Source organism: Pseudorasbora parva, chromosome 22 (assembly GCF_024679245.1).
Source record: "Pseudorasbora parva isolate DD20220531a chromosome 22, ASM2467924v1, whole genome shotgun sequence".
NCBI lineage: Eukaryota > Metazoa > Chordata > Actinopteri > Cypriniformes > Gobionidae > Pseudorasbora > Pseudorasbora parva.
In genome coordinates, this window is record NC_090193.1 from 3,151,599 (window position 1) to 3,177,699 (window position 26,101).

General features: G+C 39.7%; 2 protein-coding genes across 2 annotated transcripts; both read right to left on the minus strand.

Annotated features, from left to right (window-relative positions):
• Positions 1-556: 556 nt before the first annotated feature.
• Positions 557-13,401, minus strand: pip4k2cb (phosphatidylinositol-5-phosphate 4-kinase, type II, gamma b). The gene is made up of 10 exons (XM_067431427.1): positions 12,961-13,401; positions 12,674-12,771; positions 10,362-10,458; positions 7,856-8,005; positions 6,181-6,327; positions 4,098-4,136; positions 3,727-3,840; positions 2,278-2,542; positions 1,845-1,948; positions 557-694 (listed from the first exon to the last, which is right to left on the minus strand). The coding sequence occupies exons 1-10, from the start codon at positions 13,105-13,107 to the stop codon at positions 611-613; spliced, it is 1,245 nt and encodes a 414-aa protein (XP_067287528.1). The 5' UTR covers positions 13,108-13,401; the 3' UTR covers positions 557-610.
• Positions 13,402-24,220: 10,819 nt separating this feature from the next.
• On the minus strand, positions 24,221-25,734 carry igfbp6a (insulin-like growth factor binding protein 6a). The gene is made up of 4 exons (XM_067432358.1): positions 25,398-25,734; positions 24,761-24,795; positions 24,542-24,661; positions 24,221-24,334 (listed from the first exon to the last, which is right to left on the minus strand). The coding sequence occupies exons 1-4, from the start codon at positions 25,732-25,734 to the stop codon at positions 24,221-24,223; spliced, it is 606 nt and encodes a 201-aa protein (XP_067288459.1).
• Between the last annotated feature and the right edge of the window lie 367 nt (positions 25,735-26,101).

Consider the following 26,101-nt stretch of genomic DNA (forward strand, 5'->3'; position numbering starts at 1 on the left):
TGCTGTCAGTGATAGAAGTATTTGAAATTAACATGATTTCTTAATGGCTAGTGATATATCAGGGCCGTTTTAGGATGAATTAAAATATATTTCTTACATGCAGTTCCTTTAACAAAAGACTGCCAGAAACTGTGCATAGCGTACCCTTTAAATGAAGATGCATTTTGACCAGTACAGTTTTCATTACAGGCGTCAGATCCGCCGTCTCCCTTCTTTTAACGGTTCCTTCAAATCAGTTATTTTAACCCAGGGTTTGAGAAGCAATTTCACACTTTTATTACAATATATTCTTGTTTATTTTTCACATATCTGCACATACAATTCATGTACCATATCAGATGGGATTTTATATTGTAAAAAAAATCCCTGAATAACTATAATCTGCATGATTTATAAACACATTTATTTTACACAGAACTAAAGGATCCATTTAAAAGCCATAAAACCATTTTCTAGGAAATCAAAGCACAATTTCATAAATGGTATAATTTATACAGTAAAATATAAACATTTTAATAATTAAATAATGTTTCTGAAATAATTTATTAATGTGGTAATTGTACAGACCACCAGCTCTCAATCAATATTCTTTTTGTCCACTAAAATGCTCTCAGTAGGCAAAGATGTTTGCGATGAACTCTCGAAACCGCTTGGCATATTGTTCAGGATGAACTGTAGAGATCTCAGCCCCAGCCTTTAAAATGAAAAAATTGCAAATGTAATACATATACATATATACATTATGTATGTGTGTGTATATATATATATATATATATATATATATATATATATATATATATATATATATATATATATATATATATATATATATATATATATAACACGATCTCATGGTCATGCGTATAAATAGTACAAGTTTGCAATCTCGTGGAATGTATACGCCAAAATGAGTTTTGGCGTGCGTATGGTACACGGTTTTTCACGTGCATATGATACGCACTTTATGGCGTGCATATGACGCACTTGGGTAGGTTTAGGGTAGTGGGGTGGGGGGTTCGTATGTATAATACGCCATAAAGTGCGTATCATATGTACGCGGAAAACCGCGTACCATACGCACGCCAAAACTCATTTTCCACGAGATTGCAAACTCGTACTATTTATACGCATGACCATGAGATCGTGTTGATATATATATATATATATAAAATAACAGAAAAGATTTAAAATATTTACAGCTCAGTTTAGCCTTAATACAATACAAGTGTAAAAAGCAAATAGCATTCATTAGAGCCTAAAAACGTGCTAATCAGAGCCACAAGCTTCGAACCTGACTTCGTCACACTCAGATTTTAGTCAGAATATGAAGTCTGATACTGCTTCATTGGGCTGTGATTATGGGACATTTAAACCAAACCAGGAAAGAAAATGCCTCTGCACTCAATTGAATAGACCTACAACCAAGGTCTATTTTGTAAAAATAATATAGACCCCATTGACATGCATTTTACGAGCAATGGCTGGAGTTAAAAATCTTCATTTGTGTTCTACTGAAGAAACAAACACACCTACATCTCGGATGCTCTGGGGGTCAGCAGATAAACATCAGTCTCATTTTTGGGTGAACTATTTCTTTAAATACTGAAGTTAACTGGTGGCCTGTTATAATAACATTGGGAAAGGAGCAGAAGTGTTGACCACTTCTAGACTCAGGTAAACTCCGCCTTTGTTCATAGCCAATTCTCAAGCCCGAGCTGGAATGCTTTGGACCAAGATATTCGACGGGCCAAAAAAACCCTGGCTGCTGACCCGAGGAAGCCCCAGAAGTGACAGTGGAAACGTGGCTGGGCCACTTTGAAACATGGCTATTAAGCATCACTTACACCGTGCTTGACTGTTTTTGCTGCATGGGCTGCTTTCTTCTTGGTATCATACTGGGTCAAAATGTCTATAAGACCCATGAAGTACACTTCTCTGTGTGGGGCACCTATAATAGATCAACGACAGGCAAACAAGACTGATAAATGTGAGGATTTAATCAAATTCTAATCTCATAGACCTTAATCTGAATCTGAAAAACAAATGCGGTAACACAAAATGAGTAATGGACAGTTATTTTTGGAGGAATGCAAAAACCATTACCTTCATGAAAAGATTGCTCAATGGGTTCAAGATTATAGAAAACTTCGGTACTGGTACACTAACCATTTATTTGCGTTTTATTCCATTTGCATTCATTATCCATGATGTATTTCAATGTTGGCATGTAGAGCTTGACATGTAAATAATGTTGGATGAGACTGGATTGTGACTCACCAACTGCACTCTGGATGGCATACACATCAACATAAGGGTCAAACTCTCCTGGACCAAGAGGTTTATAAGAGCTCATGTAGCCTGCAATGCCCTCGGGGGAAGAGCCGAAAGACCCCACGGCTGTTGAGCATAAGTCATTCTCTGAGTCCTCCTCCTCTTCACTTAAAGAGTCTTTCATTTCCACCTCTTCTTCTTGCTCTGCCCTCCCGACATCATGAATGCCCAGCAGCAGGCTGTAGTCCATGATCTTCAAACGCACAAGAAACTGCACCCAAACACAAACAGATACACAAACAGTGTATTGGTCCCTCATTGCGTCCCAATTCGCACACTATCCATACTAAATAGTACTCGAAAATAGAATTAGTATGTCCCAAATCGTAGTATGTTGAAAAGAGTATTCCAAAGATTCCCGGATGGTTTACTATTTCCGGTCCGAATTTGAAGTGCGGATTAACGCACACTCTAACGGCTGATATTGCCCATAACCCATTGCGAGTTGGACGAGGATTCGATTAGAACTACAAACGCGGATAAAAAGTGTTAAAAAACTACAAACATGACGGATGTGCGAGTCCGACGGTTAAGTAGAGAGGTTTAGATAAAGGTTTGAGTAATCAATTATCAGTATTTAACCTGACAAAAAGATATTTATTCAGTGTTGTCCAGATTTCACCTGCAGCAGCATTGAGAACTTTTGTAATGACACGTTTGGCCATAAATGCATCATTATATTTAAACTGCAAACACATGAGGAGAGTCTCTGCATTAAAGACACACACATGGCAGATCAACAAGCGGCTACATTTCTCTCCGATACGGCAGGAGATTAAACTGAATGTGGAGGATTTGAACTGTTATGATGATTGACAGAGCGGTTTAAACGGTGATGGGATGCTTGTAACTAAGCGACAAAGTCCGAAAGTAATATGTCCCAACGCCGCACCTGTTCACACTTGGTATTAAAATGCACTTTGGTCGATCGGATCACAAGTAGACGAGGGAGGCATTCCCATTTTTGTGTTTTAATCCATCTCTTTTGTCCACTTTCAACCACTGCTGTCCTGATTTCATCGAGGGGAAGTCATGGATGAGTAAATATATTTTTTAGATCTTAAACCCCGTCTGGCTAGTGCGCTTTCTACAATGTTTGAGCATTAGGTCAGTAGATGGTCTTTTATGGCTGTTTGAAATGTTTTCGACTATTGGAAGTGGTTGAAAGCGAACAAGCTTAAAACCGTTAAGACCCCGTTTACACTGTATTTAGCACAGTCCACTTATTATCCAATCGGCCTGGTGTAAACAGAGCCTTTGTTTCAGTATGTCAGTTACAAAAAGTTAAGGAACCAATTTATTTCGGTCTAAGTAAGCCTCTCTCTCACACACTGGGTAAACTCAACCAATCAGTCAAAGTATGTTTAACACAAATGTCTCATTAAATCCTCTCACCTCTACATCTCTATTCAGTTTATCCAATAGCGTTTCCTTCTCCTCTTCACTGATGTAGACTCGCTGCATGTTGTTCCTGAAATCTACATCCTTGAAGGTAGGCAGCTCTTTCACCTGGGTTTCAAATTCAATTATTTTCACAAACAAAATGTTCAACTTTGAGAAACTTAAACATATTTGCAGAACAGCATACAAGAATGCCTTTATAACAGAATGAAAAGGTAGTGAATATGTTTAGGATTTAGGACCTGATAAAATAACAGCTATTTAATTTAAATAGGCTTTAAAACAATGTTTTAGATGAAATTTACACAAAGGCACAGTATGTTTGTGAGGAACATGAATGTAAACATGGTTGCATCATCTCTTACCTTCTCTTTATCACTTGCTTCTCGAGAAACCAACGAGCCCTATAATATGAAATACTTACAAAATAATAGCTGTTCAACATAACTATGATACAGAAGCTCTTATTTAATAGATTGCCTTAAATATGCAGTGAAAACTATCTTTTATACAGTCTATTGTGATCTTTCCATTTTCAGGGCTCTCAAGTTTTGAACTGAGTTCAGAGTGAGATTTCGGCCGTGGCGGCAGCAACGGGGTTTGGCTGGGTACGGGGGTCTGATATGAAAAATTACACATTCGTACAAATAAAAAAAATGCATTTAATTAGTGTGTGTGTGTGTGTGTGTGTGTGTGTGTGTGTGTGTGTGTGTGTGTGTGTGTGTGTGTGTGTGTGTGTGTGTGTGTGTGTGAGAGAGAGAGAGATCACTTTTTCCTCTCTTTATGACAGCTCTTTGGTTGCCCTAGGCGAGATGGAGTTTTGCATTTTCAATTCCACATTGAATTTTGCTACATTCATTGCGGGATATATAATCAAAATGCAATCGCAAGTATCTTAAATAGAAGTTTAAATGCAATTTAGAAAAATAACATTTAAATAATCATTTTGCTACAATTTTTGCTTGAACATGTTAAACACATCTAATTATTTCTGTAATACCTTTAAATTTTAATTTTGCAACTTATACAAAGTATTACAATATACAATTTATGTTTAAATTATATGTTAAAACTAGTGTAGGAAATAGCAAATGTAAATTATATTATTCAATTTGAATTATCATTTTGTTCCAAATGTTGCACACATGGTATGGAAAATGTAAATTTAAATACTGAAATGCATTGCCATTTTGCATATTGCATTGCAAATTTTATATCGCTACACTTCAACTTCCAAAAATAGGGGTGAGCACGAATATATTCGATTTGTAATTAATATTCGAAAAATAAAAATAAAATTGAAATTTTACTATAGGCTATTGCTTCGCTGGCCGTAAATGCATTGAATCCATTATAAATCCCTATAAATCTCGCAGTTATAACTAAATCCACTGGGCGGTGCTGTGGAGCGTGTTAATAACTGGACTGTATTTGATCAATGTCGGCTGCCTCGTGATGTTTGGAATTACTAGATGAAAATGATCTTACAAAATTGAGTTACTTTTAATAAATTAATTAAAGAAAGTGAGTTAAAAAAAAATCCCATCCAAACACCAGTCGATGAGGACAGCTGTCCATCACCGCATTCACGAGTGCAGAAGAGCACAGATGTTCACTGAGTTAGAGCACAATAACATACGATAGCAAAATGCAATTCATGCAAATCATGATTGAGCGTCCTTTAAGTTTTGTTGAGGGATTAAGAACAGAAAACACAAAGTGCTGTCAGAAACTTAACTTAACACCGTTATCTTTGTGTCTCTGCGTCTGTCATCGGGGCTTCTAGTTGCCAACGTACTTCAGCGAGCATTTGATCCAATGAGCGAGGCCGTGGCGTGAATCACAGAATGTGACGTTGGAATCAGAACGTAAACGTTCTTGGGTGGAGGGAATATCTATGTCTTACCCAGATACAGCAAATCTATTTTATGATTGGCTGTTCGGTCTCTATTTTTATTAGATTAACTGGTGCGTGGCAGGGCCGTCAGGGAACTCGCTTGATTCCTCTAATAGCACGCGCAAATTAGTGTGTGTTACCCTGGCGATTTCTCTGCGTGAGAAATACATGGTGTGGCGTGTGAGCGTGTGAACGGGTTGAAATGCGTGTGTCTCACGCCCAATGCGTGAGACTTGAGAGCCCTGCATTTTTTTAAAACTTATTTTGCAGTTATTGGGCCCTATTTTACCCATGTGCTCATGGTGCACGTAGAGTGTGTCTGAATCCACTTTTGCTTGTTTAACGACTGGAAAAAGGGTCTAAATACAAGGCTCATGGTCCAAAAGGGTTCTCTCGTCTCTTAATGAGTCATGGGTGTGTGTTGGGTGTAACGTGCAATAAGCCAATCAGAGTCTCATCTCCCTTTCCCTTTAAAAGCCAGCTGCGGTCGCCGTGATGGTTCAATAACAAACGAAATAGTAAACAATGATTAAAGAATGAGGTTTATCTACCTTCAGGTCGTATTTCCTGTGGACAGTTAGTCGGTGGCTGAACATATTCCTCATGACTAAAAGGTATGTTTCTTCATTGTCCACAGTCACACGGTACATGCCAAGGAATTGGGGAAGGAGTGTGTTACCATGGCACGTTACAATGTGCTGAGGGGGAAAAAGTACATGTTTTAATTTGATTGAAAAGGGAATGAAAAGTACTACACTTTCTCAGTCCAGTAGATTGCTGCTTGTTAGTTAAACAAGCTAATGAAACAAATTAAATCAAGCTCAATGAAACCAGCATCTTTAAAAAAAAGTTTGATTAAACAGTTCAGAAAATATTCTTTGCTTATTTCTTAAATAGCATTACAGTGGTTCTCGTCTTTTAAATAACAAACCCAAATGAGTGATTATGTACCTCTGTGGCATGGTAAAAGACATATTTTAGACATATAGCCTAGTTTATGCTTTGTGTGTCTGGGAAAATCTATCCATCCAAAAAGCTTTCCAGTACATCTCAATAGCAGTTGCTTGGTTGACGCAGGCCCGATAAAAGTGCTCCAAACGGCTCCAAGGGGTTAATGAAGTCCTTTTGAAGCGAAGCCATGCGTTTTTGTATAAAAAAAGGGAAGCCAGTGATTATAGTTGATAAAGTTTAGAAATATGGATATTTTTTCTTACAAACCACATCGGTTTGCTTCAGAAGGCCTTTATTAACCTCCAGTATAGCGTATGGATTACTATTAGGATGGGATGTACTTTGCTGGTTAGGTATGTTTTGAAGCATGGCAGCTGGTTTGAGCTGGTTTATGCTGGTCCTGTGTTGGTCATGAGCTGGTTTAAGCACTTGACCAGCTCATGACCAACTAAGGACCAGCTTAAACTAGCTCAAACCAGCTGCCATGCTAAAAAACATACCTAACCAGCATATGATGGGTTTTTTCAACAGGGGCCTTGCGAAGACACAGTTCCTTGTAATTTTACATTTATGCATCTGGTCAAGCGACTTACATTGCATTCAAGGTATACAGTTTACATTTGGTCAATTCTCTGCCAAAATGTAATTTAACCGTAACACTGTCAAACTGAGGTCTACAACACTAACATCAACAAGGACAGCAAAAAACACTTCGGGTAGTATCAGCTGAGCTTTACCACCCACATTTCAATACCCAGCAAGCAATTTTGCGTTTAAAAGATGTCTAATAGCCGTCCAATCACAGCCCAGACATCGAGGCTAAAACAAGGCAAATTTGGCCTGTCAGTGAATATTTAACATCTGTCTAAACATTGCCCAATAATAGAGTCATCTAGAACATGATCATGTCAAAGAATTGAAACCAAACACCTTGTGATCACTGTTGACTTTGCTTACATGATGAAATATCATACATCTCGCAAGTTATTTAGGCAACCATGAGATGTAAACAAATTCAAGGTTATTTTGCCTAGAAGGGGGTTACTCACTTCTCTCTATAGTTAACCGAGATGGTGAAATGGCCGCTATTGCTTGCTGGGTAAGAGCCTGGTCAGGATCTGTCATAAGCACGGCTCCAGATAACCTCAGGAATATCTTGGTGTGGAGCTCCTTTTTAAAGCTCTTGTCATTTCAGGACTGGACAACTGCAATGCTCTTTTGGCCACCCTCCTATAAAGCAAAAGGTAACTTGACTTCTGAAGCAGTGCTCTATACCTGGTGGTATTCTGAGAGGATGTTGTGCATGTCCTCCACCTCCTCACTGGAGATTTGCTTGACAATTAATGTGCGGTCATATGACGTCAGGAGCAATCCTGCTTCCTGACTCTTGCATTCCTTAACTGGAGGACTACGAGTTAGAGAAACCTAACAGGACACAAGAAAACTTGGTGGAAAATTCATGACAAACAAGTCCATTTAAATCTCTCTTACCAGCAGGTGTGACCTAAATAGCTACTATAACAGCATATCAAAGTCATTTCATAAGAAAATCATATGGGAAGGATCTCGGAGGGGGAACGGGGCAGATGAGAAATATGATGAAAACAGGAGGCGTAAATGAGAGTTAAAAGGGGGTTTGTGTGCATTTCATATGGCATTGCAAGGTCCATAGTATCTAGTAAAAATGCCATTATCTTTAGAAGCATAACTGCAATTTCATGCAATGTTTAGGACACCGACCATGGCTGTCACATATAAAGATGTGAGATGGTTTGTTTCTTGTTCATGTTTACCGTCTTGTTTCTTGGTTTGTCATGTGATTCCCATGCCCTCATGTGTTCTTGTATCATGTTGCATCATTGGTTCATTGTTTGATCAGTGTTCACAGTTGTCCTTTGTCTAGTCATTACTCCTTATGTATTTAAAGGGTTAGTTCACCCAAAAATGAATTGTCTGTCATTAACTCCTCATCCTAATGTCGTTCCACACCCGTAAGACCTCCGATCATCTTCAGACACAGTTTAAGATATTTTATATTTTAGTCAGAGAGCGTATGCAGTCTATGATGTTTTTATTCCCTTTCTGGACATGGACAGTATAGTGAAGGGGGGATTTTGAAATCCACTGCCGCTTCAATATACCTGTATATATTTATATCCTAAATAACTTCATAATCAAAACCTTAATTAATATTTATCTTCCTATATTACCTATATTATTATAATGATTCTTTCCAGTTATGATTTTGCTTTGTTTCTTGTTTTCTAAAGTGTGTATTTGGTCTCTGAGGAGTGACTGAGGGTCTGGCCTAGAGATGTGTGATGTGTCACTAAACACTGGCAACAAGGTCGTGTGTTTGGATTTGAGGTATCACACACCCCTAACATGTCAGGAGTGCAGTAAAAGCGTTTGCTCACTTAGCCCGGCTTCCAGATATTAAACATGGATTTGTCTTTCATTTAATTTATTATGTTTTAATCCTTTTATATTTCCTTTTACTGAAACACTAAAGACTCAAGATGAATATTGCCTGTACTATTGTGTGTCCCTCTCACTAAAGGAAAGCACGTTATCAGTATGTTTTGGTAAGAACTAGTTAGAACTGGAGCTTAATCAGCTCCAACCTTGGAGAGACTGTGTATCTGTGTATGTGCGCAATATTCTGTGTTACAGATCAGAATGGTGTTCATTGGGCACCCTAAGAGATGGGTGGACTTGTTGTTCTGGGCAAGCTGGCACCTGCTCCAGATCTGGAAGGTCACTACGGGCCTAATTCTGGGTGAAAGCATCAACAAGTGACACGTCAGTGGAAACGTGCATCAGATTAACTGACTCGAGTGGAAATTTACCATGACTGTGCATTGTCTTTGAGCCAATCAGAACCATCCACATTGCAGTAATGACGTGGATAAGACCTTGAAAACGGTATAACTGTTGGGACAATGGTATGTACGATAGGGCGAGGCAACGAGACGGTGAGAGAGGGAGCGCGGCCTACGAACTCCTTGTGAGACTTGAAGCTGGCTTCTGCTTTTGAAACTGCAAACTATTCTTAAGTAAATTTTTCTTTTAATCATCTTCATTTATTCACTACTGGTCCTGGGTCATAAGCTGTTAACCCCTAACAATAGTGTGCATACACTTGCATACGCTCTCGGACTAAATATAAAATATCTTAAACTGTGTGTGAAGATGAACGGAGGTCTTACGGGTGAGGAACGACATTAGGGTGAGGAGTTAATGACAGACATTTCATTTTTGGGTGAATGATCCCTTTAAGCCTTCATGGTTTTCATATGTCTGGGTCTAATATTGTTTGATGTTGTTACCCATTGGTGACTGGTGAGTTTATTCATGTTCACGTGTCCACGGTCCAAGCCATGCTTGAAGATGAAGTGGAGCATTGTAATATAATACTCTTTAATCCTGTAAATTCCTGGCCTTTTTCCGGTGTAGTTTGCATGCGGTGATGCTCACTGTCCCACAGTGCATCATGACAAAACTCTACTGTCATAAAGATTTGCCATATTTTAAAGGATAATAGCTCACATATGCAGATACACTGACAAGTGCCTCATGCAAAACAAAAGCAAATGATGGCCACCATTCAAATGACGCGCTTTCTTGGGCCTATCTGACCTGATGTATGCAAATAATGAACAAGAGACGTTCACTGCAAAATATTGTCTGGAACAATTGTGCTGTTTAACCGATAAAGTACAGTTGAGAATAGGCTAAAAATATAACACAAGAGCTTTCAGACTATCCAGAAATGTCCTACCTGATAATCCTGATGTTCAACTCCAAATCTCTCTCTCAGATTCCGGAACACTAGCGGGCAGTACTCCTTAAACTTAAAATGTCCAGGGAGGTTTTCCCTAAATATTAAAACATAAATAAATGTAACAACCGTTGTGTAAGAGCACTTCTAATAAACTCGCAAAAGCATTAAAATAACAAAAACAAGGAAATAATAATGCATGTATTTTACCATTATCATAGCGTTCAAATGTGGCCTTGCAAACATGCTAATAACTGATTTGTTTCACACATGGATTATATTTAGCCCGTACGAAAGGAAAATATATTTACCATTTAATATATTGTAAATATATGGAATAATATGTTGATGGTATTATAAAATATATTATATATTTATGTAATATATTGCAAAATATACAAATGATTGCCGCTTTCAATATATTGCAATAAATATTAAATCCCATATATGTGAATATATTGCCTAATATATTGTATGATATTTTCCAATATACTGCAATATACTTTTCTTTGTAAGGGATCGGAGGGTTTCTTTTAAGATTTTTTCCTAAACTTCATGGACTATTTTTCTTGCGTGCTCACTGGGGCTTTACGGCATTAAGGCACAATTACAAACAGCATGAATAGTGAAATTTGCTACATGATCATTCTGCTCTGTAATAATAACTATTATTATGTAATATGTATTACATCATAATAATAACACATATTATGCATTATATGTATTTTATTATATGTATAACGTAATACATATTATGTATGTAATAATAATAATTATTATTACTTCATTACGTCACAGAAAATACCAATGAACATTGTACATCCTGCATGGATATTCGAGTGCATGCATTTGTGTCCAAATGAGCAATATTTTTCTGGTTTTGTTTTTGCCAGACAATGGTGGATTGCATTTAATCATAAGAACTGTGTCGTTGCCTTTCAGTGAGGTCACAAGTCTGGACTGTTTTCCAGCAGCCCCAAATAAATAACCCTGTCGCCATACCACAGCGGATTATGAGCTTTACAAAAGCTTTGTGCAGCTCATTGTGCGCAAAATAGTCAACTGTAAAACTGTGACTATGACAACAGGAATTTTCTATGTATCAATATTTCCAATCTCTCTTCGAAAAGGGAAATTTAAGTTATATCATCTCCATTAAAATTAAAGGAACAGATAGGAGGTGAAAACTTCATCTTTCTTTGTGGACTTGAGAAATAATGAGTCTATGACTGTGACTATGATTGTGGATTACCCTCTGAATAAAAACTGCACTTGGCTCCTCAGCCTTTGGGTCTCAGAGCAGTTACAGAAAAACAGCGTGAACATGATTTATATAGGCTGAGGGAATGAGCTAAATGAGACACAGGTGTAATAAACAATGAGTGCGGCTGTCCAGGCAAAGGATTATGGGTAATGTAGGCTAGTCTTTGATGGGATGACAGTCAGGGGGATGGGGTGCCCTCTGGTGGTGAATCGTGACACTTGCGCTCACCAAGGCTGCATTTATTTGTATTAAAATACAAAAAAGCATTAATATTGTGCAATATTATTAAAAAATGCAAAATAATTTATTTATGTGATCAAAGCTGAATTTATCATCCTTACTCCAGTCTTCAGTGTCACATGATCCTTCACTAATCATTCTCATATGAGGATCTGATGCTCAACAAAAATTTATGATTATTATCAGTGTTAAAAACAGTTTGTGTAAAAACATTTTTTTCAGGATTCTTTGATGAATTGAACTGCAGTTATTTTAAATAGAATCAGTTGTAACATTATATATGTCTAAACTGTCACTTTTGATCAATTTAATGTGTCCTTGCTAAATAAATGTATAAAGTTCTTTACGAAAAAAATGTATTAATAAATTCTTACTGACTCAACTTTTGAACAGTAGTACAATGTTTTAAAAGCTTTCTATTTAATAAAAATATATATAAAAATTTTGAAATTTTTTTTTAATAAATGTTTCTTGATCAGATCCTCATCTGAGAATGATTAGTGAAGGATCATGTGACACTGAAGACTGGAGGAATGATGATAAATTACAGGAATAAATTACACTTTACTTTATATTCACATAGAGAACAGTTATTTTACAGTTGAATAATATTTCCCAATATTACAGTTTTTACTGTATTTTTAATCAAATAAATGCAGCGTTGAGCAGAAGAGACTTCTTCTAAAAACATAACAGATCTTACCGATCAAAAACTTTTAAACGTAAAATTGACATTGGCTATTGAACTTTCAATTGAGTTGTGTTCTTCGGAAAGCATTTGTTGCAGAGTGTGTTCGATAGACCATACTTGTTGAATAAATGGTTGTTGACTTTCATTTTTATGTTGGCTTTGAAGTCATCTGGAAGTAGCATTACTGGCATAGGCACCTGAAAGAGGTCATTTATCTGCAACGGTTAAATGCAGGAAGGTTAGAAGTTAAAGGAAGACTGAAAAGGTCCTTTCCCCAAGCACAGAACAGATATTAACAAATACATCATACTTTAGCAATAGGGCAACATATCATATTTAAGGGTTACAGGAAAATAAATAAAACATTTTTTGATTCAGAATAAACAAGGTTTGTAGTAACATACCGTGTGATTGATGCCCCACATAAACACAGTCAGGATGGGGTCGCTGGCCCAGAATATTTCCACTTTTTGATGCACAAAATGTTTTTTCTTGCTTTTTGTTCGTGAAAGTCTTCTCGAAATAGCCCCTGTTTTACCAGGGGAAGACATGTCTGCGGAAATGAACCCAGATAATCCTAGACCAAACCGACAGCTCTCCTCCTCAGTTGTGTTGATGAATGTCTTGAAATTCCAGGCGACATTAACGATTGCAACTCAATGAACCAATACAGTAGGGGATAAACATGCTCCAAAAGAGCTTGAGAGAATTAAACTTGTCATAACTTGATCCAAAACAGTCACATGCCTTCTGTCGGAGGCGTGCAGTTTTTCTTGTAAATGAAATAACCCTCCTAGTCCAAAAGCCACCAAACCATTTCAGTAAGAGCTTCCCAGATGAGTTCAGTGCTGGTGAAAGCGCACAGATGCATTATTGTGCAGTGTGTGTGCTGCGGTGAGGTGGTTAGTTGTGTTGACACAGTCAAATGTCTGCTCACCATTGCTTCAGTGACCCAGTTCACTTACCAACACATTTAAAGGGATCCGTCCTACACAGAAAAAAATGATTTGTACCGCTTGTTCAAACTTAATGCTTAATTAAAATGAGCTAAAGTAACACAATTGCTATACATTTTGTCCAAACTTGTGTTCAATCCACTTAAATATAAGTCAAATTAAAGTCAAACTTAATCCATTTGTGTTATGTTACATGAATGATTTGTGTTGCATTAACTTAAACTGGGCGGGGATTGCTAGTTGCTTTGCATTTGGTTAACTCAAGCGAGTAAATGTTGTTATTTTATATGTAAAACTGCTTTTTTTCTAATGTATTTTTGAGCAAAATGAGAAAGGGGAAGACTCGATTGTGTTTAATAGAGTTTAATTTTCAATTATGTTGGAATTATTAGAATAATTTCAATGACTGTGTTACCATTGTGGAGAAGAGTGGAGTATTTAGGCTGTGGACTATATGTCAAAATGGCTTTGCTGAAGGAGCTTTTAAAGCTTAGCTGTCAAGGATCAGGAAGTGGAGGACCCAGATGCAGAGTGAACAACAAGGACAGTTTATAAGACAGATCAACAAGACACAGGAGGGTAGTGGATGAGTGACAGTCCAAACACCAGGGCAGGGGAAAGACACCACGATGACAGGCAGGGGAGGATGACCACTGAGACCAGTCCAGGCAGCCAATGAACTTTAGGACAGCTTGGGAGGCAACACCAGGCAGACGATAGTGGAACAACCCAGGCAGGAACCTCGAGGCTGATGGTATCACAGAATCAGCTCCCGTCTAGCTGACAGGCAGAGGAGACAGCGGCCGGGGAAAACTCTGGACAGAAAACAACACAGGACACACGCAGACGACAAGACAACAAGAAACAACAGACAAACTAAGAACTATGACTAAATTAAACAAAAACTTAAATAATAACTGGAGCTAGAAGACAAGGAAAAATAAAACAAAACCAATCTCTAAAAAAAAAGACTGAACTGAAAAATAAAAGTGGAAAACAGGAAAAATAAAAAGGTAAGCTATCAAAACCAAGAAAACTAAACAATAAGGCTAGAGAGAAATGCCTCTGGAGATACCTGGAGAAAACGAGCAAAATAAAGACAGAAACTTCACTAGACTCAAAAACTCAGGAACAAAGAAAAAACTGAAAATAAATCTAAAGCTAGAAAAACAGGAGACACTTAATCTAGAACTGACTTGACACTGGGCTAGAAGCTTGCACGGACAAACAAACGCACACAAATGCAACGAACCAGCAAAGACATGAGGGAAGGTAGCACAATATAAAGGGAGCAGAGCACATGAGGAACAGGTGAGCACAATTAGTGAAACGAGGACTAGACCAGACTAAACAAGGGGGTGTGGTAACGGCAAACAAGGAGGCAGGACAAGAGGAACACATGACAGACACAAAGAGAGACAGATCCATGCACTAAGACACAACACAAACATAGAAACATTAAACAAAGACATTTCTAGCTAAAAGTTTGTGAACTAGCTAGTTCAGTATTATAACTCAGTTGTGTAATATTAATATGGTGTTATTTCCCTGTCAAATGTCGAGAGCGCATTATTGTAGCGCAAAAGTACATTAATATAATGCGCAAGCGTGAATCTCTGCTCGCGTGCGGAATATAATGCGCGAGCGCAAATCTTTCTCTGCTCGCGCGCGGAATATAATGCGCAAGCGTGAATCTCTCTGCTCGCGCGCGGAATATAATGCGCGAGCGCAAATCTCTCTCTGCTCGTGCGCGGAATATAATGCGCGAGCGCGAATCTCTCTCTGCTCGCGCGCGGAATATAATGCGCGAGCGCAAATCTCTCTCTGCTCGTGCGCGGAATATAATGCGCGAGCGTGAATCTCTCTGCTCGTGCGCGGAATATAATGCGCGAGCGCAAATCTCTCTCTGCTCGCGCGCGGAATATAATGCGCGAGCGCAAATCTCTCTCTGCTCGCGCGCGGAATATAATGCACGAGCGCAAATCTCTCTCTGCTCGCGCGCGGAATATAATGCACGAGCGCAAATCTCTCTGATCGTGCGCGGAATATAATGCGCAAGCGCAAATCTCTCTGCTCACGCACAGAATATAATGCACGAGCGCAAATCTCTCTCTGATCGTGCGCGGAATATAATGCGCGAGCGCAAATCTCTCTGATCGTGCGCGGAATATAATGCACGAGCGCAAATCTCTCTCTGATCGTGCGCGGAATATAATGCGCGAGCGCAAATCTCTCTCTGATCGTGCGTAGAATATAATGCACGAGCGCAAATCTCTCTCTGATCGTGCGCGGAATATAATGCACGGAATATAATGCGTGAGCGCAAATCTCTCTCGCGGAATATAATGCACGAGCGCAAATCTCTCTGCTCGTGCGCGGAATAGAATGCGCGAGTGCAAATCTCTCTCTGCTCGCGCGCGGAATATAATGCGCGAGCGTGAATCTCTCTGCTCGCGTGCGGAATATAATGCGCGAGCGCAAATCTCTCTCTGCTCGCGCGCGGAATATAATGCGCGAGCGCAAATCTCTATCTGCTCGCGCGCGGAATATAATGCGCAAGCGCAAATCTCTCTCTGCTCGCGCGCGGAATATAATGCGCAAGCGCAAATCTCTCTGCTCGTGCGTGGAATATAATGCGCGAGCGCAAATCTCTCTCTGCTCGCGCGTGGAATATACTCAGAGAATATGCCTGCACTTAAAACGTGTCCAGTGTTATCGCGAATCTCCTCATCGCTTAAACTAAGCCTGTATGTGCACAGACTGTGTTCCGTGCGCTCGCAAGAAGAGAAATACTCTTCTTTACGGTTTCGTTCTCTTTGCTCTTGGCATAAACGCCGTCGAAACGGCAACAACCAATCAGAAATAGGCTTCTGAATGACTGACCAATGAAAATGCAACTTTTCTTACTTAGTATTTTTGTCTTGTTTCTAGTCAAAATATCTAAAAATTCTTACATTAAGATGCCACTCCTTTAGTCAACTAGGCTCTTATTGAGGCAGATTGCAGGTTGCGCGCCTCATGCGCTGAGGTAATAGCTATGCTTAGGGACAGGGGAACCCTTCTAATTGTGTGTTCACACCAGACGTGAATTAAGTGAATAAAGTGTGCTATTCATGCATAGTTTGACGCTTAAGCATTTTGAGTTGACTAACTTCATTTGCGTGTGAAATTTGCATCATTCGCACGTGACATTCACTACACAACAGATGCGAATTTGCATCATAGGAGGGGCTTCTGCCAGGCGGCTTGTCTCGCTGCAAAATGGATTGTGGAAATGGATTGTTTTAAAGTATGACGAATAAGCTGAATTTGCTAGCTTTAACTAGCTTGTAGTCTCAATAAGGTGAATTCAGGGTGATTGGGACAACTTTTTCCAAGTCATCTCAATGACAAAAAGTGTCCCAATCACCCTATGTATCACTCAAATTGAGTAAAGAGCGTCGGACTTACCAGATCGTCTGACCTCCTCAATCACTTTCTTCCAAGCAAGATCCTTTTTATCCCTGTTTCTATAATCTACGAAGATGTATCGTACAGCTCCAGGTATCCACATATGATTTTGTCCTCATTGATGTCACTACTAGAGCAAGCTCCTGATTGGTTAATGCGGCACAAATATCTGGCAAAGTTCAGGTTTTTGAACTTGCGCGATTCGCACGAATCAAGCATTTTGCAAGTCAAATGCTCAGTTCACATCCTTCACACCGCAGAATGTCTATTTGCGTCTTTGCATTGACTTAACATGTAAATCACTCGCGCTTAAGGCTTCATTCATGTCTGGTGTGCACGCACCATTAAATAACCTAAAACACACAAGTAGCCCGACTTCTTCCAACCAAAGACCTACGTACGTAGGCCTCCAAGGTCTGGACAAGGCATAGTAGATGTATCTTTCCCTGATCAGCTAAAACATGTGATGGAGGATGAAAAGCCTGCAGGATAACAGACCGTGCCACATTAGAGGGCACTTTGGGCACATAGCCCATTGTAGGGTGGAGAATAGCCTTTACTCTTCCAGGAGCAAACTTAAGGTAAGAGGGAGCAAAAAAATAGCAACTACAGGTCCCAAACACTCTTGACGGAAGTAATAGCTATAGCAGGAAGGCCACTTTAAAAGAGAGAAACGTCTCTGGGTTCAAAGGGTGCCAGGGATAACCCTTCAAGATCCACTGCCAGGTCCCAAACAGGAATCAACTATGGCCGCAACATAGATCTTAAGTGTGGATGAGGAAAGCCCATTAGAAAAATTACTTTGAAGGAACTCCACAACTGTAGCCTCCCACATGAAAAGATACTATATTATATTATGGTAAAATTACAGTAAAATTACTTTAGTAAATACTATAGTGTTTTTGAACCATACAATTACAGATACTACAGTAAATGTCATGATAAGTAGGAAAACAGATGCAGATCCAATAGCGAGTGCAAAAGGTCTCTTTATTACTGACATAGACCAGAGAATTACAAGAAGCAGAAACTCAAAGTCTAGAGAACTCGTGGCAGGCAGACAAAGTCCGGAGATCCGGAGACGGTGCAGCATATGTGACACAGGGAGGCAATGGGCAAGGAACAGGCAACGGGAAAATCCTGGACGTAAGAACACACACGACACCAGGAAGACGACTGCATGAGGAAACACACGGGGACAACTAGCCTAGAAATCTAGACGCACCCTAGCGGCAGCAAATCTAATCTTCCCGCAAGTGTCGTCTAGCAACTCTCAGTACCCTTCTGTAAACGCCAAACTCTGGTCGGGCCAATCACATCGTGTATAGAGTCGGTGGGCGGGGCTTAACATAATGACGGCCGAGTTGCGTTTGCGTGCTTCTAGTAAACACAGAAACTGGCGAACGGCGGCCTTTCGAATCAGCTTTGACCGCGATTCTGGAAGACTAGGAGTTAAGCTTTTCTCTGAGAAAAGAACAAAGAACGGCACTGAAGTCATTCTTAAGAAGGGAAGATGTGTTCGGAGTTTAGCCGACCGGATACGGCGAATGTTTAGTCTGTCAGCGAGCTCCGCTTCACCTTCGTTGCTCTGGTTGGTTGTAGCGCTATCCTATCGCGTGCAGAGGGAGTTTGAAAGACAACCGTTTATCCGCCCCTCGGATTGAGCTGTCAATGGTGAGTTTCCAGACCAAACATCTTGATGTGGGTCTGGCTTGTCAGTCTAGGGGACAACTGCAACGATCGACAAACACAGACTGCAGGTGAGATGAAGTGCAGCTGGTGAACGATTGCAGTGATCAGTGACCACGCCTCCAACACAACCAAACACAGATATACAAAATGAGTCAGTGAATCCATGAACCGTGAAAATAAATTAACAAAGTGTAGTAAATACTATAATATATTACAATTTACTGTAGTATCTTTACTATAGTATATGGTTGAAAAACACTATACTATTAAAAACACTATTTACGAAAGTAATTTTACTATTCTATAATATACTGTAACAAAATTTGATATAGCTAAGGAAGGAAGAAGACAGGGTCGGCTTGATGGAGACTCGGGTATTTTCTCTTTAAACAGTCCCACAACACAATCTCAGTCTCACAATAACTCAAACGATATAACAGTTCAGCTGCTCTCCAGCGCTTTCCCTCAGTCGCTCCATGTGGATTCTCCAGTCAGTCTCTCTCCATGATGTCCTCTTCCGGGTTGCTTTTATGCAGTCTCTCCATCCCCATTACTGGAACAAGACACAGGTGTTCATTATTTGCACTTAACGTTTTTCGGCCTCCCAACTCTCTCTCTCCCATCACAGACCTCACTTAGGCCCCGTCCACACGAAGCCAGAGCTTTCCCAATCCAATCTTTTTTTTTCTCCTCGTATCAAGAAATATCTGCGTTCACACGAGATCACCGAAACCGACTCAAAACGATGTAGTTTGCATTCCAGGCCAGTGTGGGGCGCTGTATTTCAGCCACATAAATACACTAAAAACGGAGAAGAAGGGGCTAGAAGGGGTATAGCAGTGGTAGGAGGTGAGGCAAAATCTCACGAAAAAATAACAATAAATTAGGGCCGGGACTTTAACGCGTTAATTAAGATTAATTAACTACGGGACTTTAACGCGTTAATTAATTACGCAAAAAAAAAAAAAAAATTAATCGCACTTATTTTTGCCCCGCGGAACGTTTTTCAATGAATGAGTTTTGACGGACCGATTATACTGGAACACCAACTAGCGCTCATGAGTCACGACAACAACCATGAAAACAACAAACCATAGTGAACATGAACGAAGAAGCTGATGAGACCGTTTTGCTTGGCCCCGTGGATGGGAAATTTAGTTTTAAAAAACGAAATGATGGAAGCGTCGACAAGAGCATGGTTGTGTGCAAGCTATACAACAGGGGTATCTAAAGTCGGTCCTGGAGGGCCACTGACGTCCTGCAGAGTTTAGCTCCAGCTTGCCTCAATACACTGCTAAAGTTTCTAGTATGCCTAATAAGACCTTAATGAGCTGGTACAGGTGTGTTTAATTGGGGTTAGAGCTAAACTCAGCAGAACAGTGGCCCTCCAGGAGCAGGATTGGACACCCCTGCTATACAACAAGGAATTAGCGTATCACCGCAGCACATCGAGCCTCAAATATCACAAATATGCTTTTGCTATACTTAATGGCAAACATTGGACTGGTCTGCTGGACTGAAATAAATAAACAATATTTTGTTGATTAAGCTTATGTATTCAGTCATTATTCAATGGTATACTAAAAATACATGTGAAAAATTACTTCTCATTGTTCTCAGGTAAAATATTTATATGCGATTAAAATGCGATTAATTTCGATTAATTAATTACAAAGCCTCTAATTAATTAGATTAATTTTTTTAATCGAGTCCCGGCCCTACAATAAATACATTTGCTACTTAACAGATGTGTTTTATTAATGCCTACACCTACCCCAACCCTAACCTTCCCTTACAATCAGGGATGGGCAGTATTTCAAATACATGTATTTAAAATACGTATTTGAAATACAAAATACTATTTTGTATTTTGTATTTTAAAGCCTTTGGAAAAAATCGAATGTAATTTGTATTTAAATACATTTAAGATGAGTATTTTTGTATTTTCAAAATACTCAAAATACTTTGAGCCAGGCAACCTCTTTATCAGGAGCTGTTTTCATGCATCTACTAGTTCAGACCAGACACGCCCCTCCCCCCAACATTCATTCAGGTGAGCCGCAGCTGTACAACCCTAGCCTGACAAGCCAGACCCACATCAAGATGTTTGGTCTGGAAACTCATCATTGACGGCTCAATCCGAGGGGCTGATAAACGGTTGTCTTTCAAACTCCCTCTTCACGCGATAGGATAGCGCTACACCAACATTTCCATGTATTTATGCCCATCTCTGCTTACAATAATGCAGATACGGTAATTAAATGACGCGATATTGATGTGCGCATGCCCAGTGCCCGTAGTTGTATCCCTTTAACTCGGATACGGATTGGCTTTACACACGAAAACGCAAGATTGACGTTTTCAGATCTTTCCACTCCGGGACCCGGTTTCAGAAAATATTGGATTCATGCGTCCAAAACGCCAGATCCATGTGGACGAAACGCTGATATGGTACAAAATATATTTTTCATGGGTAGTTAACTGGGTCCAGCTGTTCTGTGCACTATAAAGCAAACACATTCCACTTCAAGGCGTACGATTTCCTTGTGGAGGGAGCTGTAGCGTTGAAGATGTCTCTAAATCCTTGGTTGAGAGACCTGTATTTAGGGTTTGGTTCCCCTCAGGGTCACTCATAGATTACACAGCTCCAGCCAAGGGTGGTGTATTGAGCCCTCAGCTTGAGATAGAAGGGACCTCTCGGCCTCTTTCCCAAAACCTTCCTCGCCCGAATCACAGTCAACAGTGGCGGAGAAATAATTATGCATGGTGGGCTTGATAATGTTGATAAGAATGGCTTATCCACGGTCTTGACACATCAGTGTGCAGATCTGGAAAGAAAGGCAGACTCTGACGTGGAGGCTGTGACTGGAACTGCAGGAAGCCTTCGAGTTTGCTTTTCTTTGACATTTCCTGCTTCTTTGTTGGCTATTCAGTATTTAATTTAGCCACAAATCTGGCCACAACTTTCAGCATCACCCCAAAAGCAGGTGAATGAGGTGGCGTGTCCTCTACAAACAAACTTCTTTCACGTTGTCATTATGGGGTATTGTTTGTAGAATTGATGAAAAAATAATAGTCATGTTGAAATGTGAAAAAGTGAAGCGCTGTGAATACTTTCCGGAGGCACTGTGTATATCAATATGATATATCAACATGGTTGTTTTTCATAAGGAGGATGAGACCAAGGAGCAAGCAAGCAAAGTCTTTAATTATTTACAATACAGTCGCTCAAGATTTCCTTGTAACTGTTACCCCAAATAATGAGCTCCAACACCTCACAGTCCCTCCGCTGACTACCGTCCCAGCTATCGTCCATTTTCACAGAAGAACTAACGATATGTAACATCTTTGGAGTGACTCAGTGTAGAACAGAGATGAATGTGTGGTGATAAATTGAATTTCGACATGACTGATCATAAAAAGGAGATCTGAGTCACAGTCTGAAGGAAGTGTTAATGTAGATGTTCTTTTGTCTTGTATATTAAATTATCATGTTCTGAGTTACATTGTCTTCAACTTGTTTGAATGAAATAAAGTATTACAATCTCTTTGAGCAATGTTACATTCATATATATTCTGTAAAATCACACACAGTTTACGTTGTTTCATATATATACAGTATATATACATCGATCCGGCATAACATTATGCAGTGAATAACACTGATGATCTCTTCATCACGGCTCCTGTTAGTGGGTGGGATATATTAGGCAGCAAGCGAACATTTTGTCCTCAGAGTTGATGTGTTAGAAGCAGGAGAAATGGGCAAGCGTAAGGATTTGAGCGAGTTTGATGAGGGCCAAATTGTGACGGCTAGACGACTGGGTCAGAGCATCTCCAAAACTGCAGCTCTTGTGGGCTGTTCCCGGTCTGCAGTGGTCAGTATCTATCAAAAGTGCTCCAAGGAAGGAACAGTGGAGAACCGGCCACAGGGTCATGGGCGGCCAAGGCTCATTGATGCACGTGGGGAGCGAAGGCTGGCCCGTGTGGTCCGATCAAACAGACGAGCTACTGGAGCTCAAACTGCTCCAGAAGTTAATGCTGCTGATAGAAAGCTGTCAGAATACACAGAGCATCTCAGTTTGAGGCGTATGGGGCGGCATAGCCGCTGACCAGTCAGGGTGACCTCTGACCCCTGACCCCGCCGAAAGCACCAACAGTGGCACGTGAGCATCAGAACTGGACCACGGAGCAATGGAAGAAGGTGGCCTGGTCTGAGGAATCACGCGTTCTTTTACATCACGTGGATGGCTGGGTGTGTGTGTGTGGCTTACCTGAGGAACACATGGCCCCAGGATGCACTATGGGAAGAAGGCGAGCCGGAGGAGGCAGTGTGATGCTTTGGGCAATGTTCTGCTGGGAAACCTTGGGTCCTCCATCCATGTGGATGTTACTTTGACACGCTCCACCTACCTAAGCATTGCTGAGACCATGTTCAGCCTTTCATGGAAACGGTATTCTGGTGGCTGTGGCTCTTCCAGCAGGATAATGCTCCTGACACAAAGCACAAATGCTTCAGGAATGGTTTGAGGAGTACAATGAGTTTGAGGTTCTGACTCCAAATTCCCCAGATCTCAATCCAATTGAGCATCTGTGGGATGAGCTGAACAAACAAGTCTGATTCATGGAGTTCCCACCTTACAACTTACAGGACTTAAAGGATTTGCTGCTAACATCTTAGTGCCAGATACCACAGCACACCTTCAGGGGTCTAGTGGAGTCCATGCCTCGACAGGTCAGCAAAAGAGGAACCAACACAATATTAGGACAGTGGTCATAATGTTATGCCTGTTCGGTGTGTATTTAGTTATATTTACGTCAAAAGAAGGGACAGTTAATATATATTATTAATATATAAGGACTTAATATATAGCCAACATAAATATATTAAGTAATTAATTGTCATTTGTTCCCGCATAGCTCTTATTTAATCTAGACATATACAGCTATACCTTATGGGAGATGATATTCACTTGGAGTGCATCATATTTAATTCTTTCCATCAAACATTTGATAAAATTAAAAGGATTGGTAACACTTTATTTTAGTGTCCTTGATACACGTTACGTACATTTAAATACATATATACATATAAATTATTCAAATGAAATACAACCCTAAACCGAACCCTATAGTAAGTACATGTTGTTAATTAATCGGTAACACTTTATTTTACAGTGTCATTGTTACATATGTTACATGTAGTTACTATTGTAATAATTATAAATTATGCATAATTACATGCAACTAACTCTAAACCAAACCCCAATCCTAAGCTAACTTTATAGTAAGTACATGTAGTTACGCAGCTCTTAAATGTATAATTACACTGTTACAAGGACACCTTAAAATAAAGTGTAACCAAATGGATTCATAAAAAGCTAACTTATCAATCTAAAAGAAAAGAAATGTTTTTAATTCAGAAACTGTAACTGTTCTGGCATCAAAAGTAATGCCACATTATGCTGCAAACATATTAGTCACAACCAGAGGGAGATGAAGGATTGTGGTCAGAGTTCTTCCCAAACACATTTTAGCTGCAGATTGACATTAGACGGCACGATTCTCAGACACTGTTACATGAGATAGTGCCATCATTTCTTTTGCGGGATGAAATCTTTGATCCTTTCTCGTCCACACACCAGCATTGGCCTCTTTGCATTCCCCTTGATGAGAGACACTGTTTCAAGAAGAACACATACAGTATTATTGTTTATGGAGAACGGATTCATTGGTATAAAATCACACACTTCAGTTATCATTGGAACAGATTTAAAGTAAAAGTTCAGATTGGACAGTGTGAACATTTAAAACTCAAGATATGTGCAGCACATTTATTCATCTTCCTTCATAAAAAGCGTTAGTTTTTTGCATATCCTCGACACACCTGTTTCCTCCTGAAGGACCCTTGTCTGTCACAGTTGGGGATGTAGATGTCCTGAATTGAATGAATGATTGTGAGCTCAATACTTTGGAGGACTGTGTTTAGCAGTTTGCGACAAGGACCCTATAGAATCAAACAACAACGATTAATGCAAACGTTTTCATTTATGACCGAAAGGCATATTAATATTCATGCAGAACATAATTTACAGAGCCATGGTACCTTTTCATTGTTCTCAGTGATTGATGGTCGATAGTCTGAAACATAATACTTGCAGTTTTAAATATGATTACAGTACGGTGTTTTGGCAAATTAAAGAGCATTTACCTAAGGTTAAAGAATACCTTCCATTATAGGAAAAGAAGACCTGCTCAGATTATTCACATTAAGTTTAAAAACACATGCGAAACATAAAGGTCTTTTAGCGTTGTCGAGGTTGATTATAAATTAAATTAAATCTTTCTGTATAGTATCTGCTTGCTTAACGTTAAGGTTTATATAAGGTGGCCTTAACTACCATATACTGACAACAAAAATAAGTTCAATGTACTTACTGTGTTCAAATTGTATTGAAAAGCACTTTTGCTGATATTGAGGTGGATACGGGGTAGTTTGAGACAGGTTTGGTTTGAGTTTAAGGGTAAAGTTAGGTGTAAGGGAAGTGCCAGCTGTGTAATTACAAATGTAACTACAGAAATTAATTACATGCTGTTTTAAAAAATATATAAGTACAATGTAAAAACATGTATGTACACTATGTATCAAATGATTAATTAAAATGTTAATACGTAGTAGTTAAGGCCATCGAATATAAAGTTTAGTGTGTTTGGGCTCCATTTAAGAAGAGATGGCATCTTACCTGTGGGTGGAGGGATGTCAGAGATGGTACTTTTGATGTTTTTGCAGACCCCTCGTCCCTGAAGCAGTGCCTGAAGTGGGCTTTGCTCCCCGAGATGAGGCATACAGCGAAGACCCTGAGCACACGCGAGGGTGTAAACCCCACAGGGTTCATCCAAAGCCAACACGGATGTGATCTCCTCCCCGGATAAACGCTCAGCTGTGTGGCCCTTGAGGTCCCCCGAGGGCCCATTACACAGAGAGCAGATCTTCCTCAAGCCTAATACAAGGGAGTTGGAGCCAAATAAGCTCAGCTGAATGGTAACCAAAAAGGTTAGCAAATAAGAAAACGAAACCATCTTCGTCCAATTCAGATTAAGAGCTTGTTTTCAGTGAACCGTCTTCCCTCTTACGGGTCTCTCCTGCTTTTGATGATCCTCTTTGACATTCAGTGGAAGCAGTAGTGTGGATGAACAGGAGACATCAGGTACCTAAAGACAGTAATTAGATAAAAAATTGCCCAGAAATGCAACATGGGCTGCTTTTAAAGAGCTGAGATGCTCAGGGGTGGGAGGCAGAGAGAGATGCTGGGCGTTAAATAAGAGGCGGAGTTACTGTAGAACTCTATCCCTCCCCATTTCTGCCACTAATACATCTCAAATGATGTACAAATCTATGTGAACATTTCCACTGATGCACATAAAGTAGGGTAGTAGGAGGTAGAAC

Excerpts from the sequence above, each read along its gene's own strand:
- pip4k2cb (XM_067431427.1), bottom strand. The coding sequence starts at position 13,107 with ATGTCTTCCCCTGGTAAAACAGGGGCTATTTCGAGAAGACTTTCACGA. Across the intron at positions 4,137-6,180 it reads ACAGGAAATACGACCTGAAG|GGCTCGTTGGTTTCTCGAGA; the intron begins GTAGATAAACCT and ends TTCATATTATAG. Across the intron at positions 1,949-2,277 it reads TGCCATCCAGAGTGCAGTTG|GTGCCCCACACAGAGAAGTG; the intron begins GTGAGTCACAAT and ends GATCTATTATAG.
- igfbp6a (XM_067432358.1), bottom strand. The coding sequence starts at position 25,734 with ATGGTTTCGTTTTCTTATTTGCTAACCTTTTTGGTTACCATTCAGCTG. Across the intron at positions 24,796-25,397 it reads TGACATCCCTCCACCCACAG|ACTATCGACCATCAATCACT; the intron begins GTAAGATGCCAT and ends ATTATGTTTCAG. Across the intron at positions 24,662-24,760 it reads TCACTGAGAACAATGAAAAG|GGTCCTTGTCGCAAACTGCT; the intron begins GTACCATGGCTC and ends TTGATTCTATAG.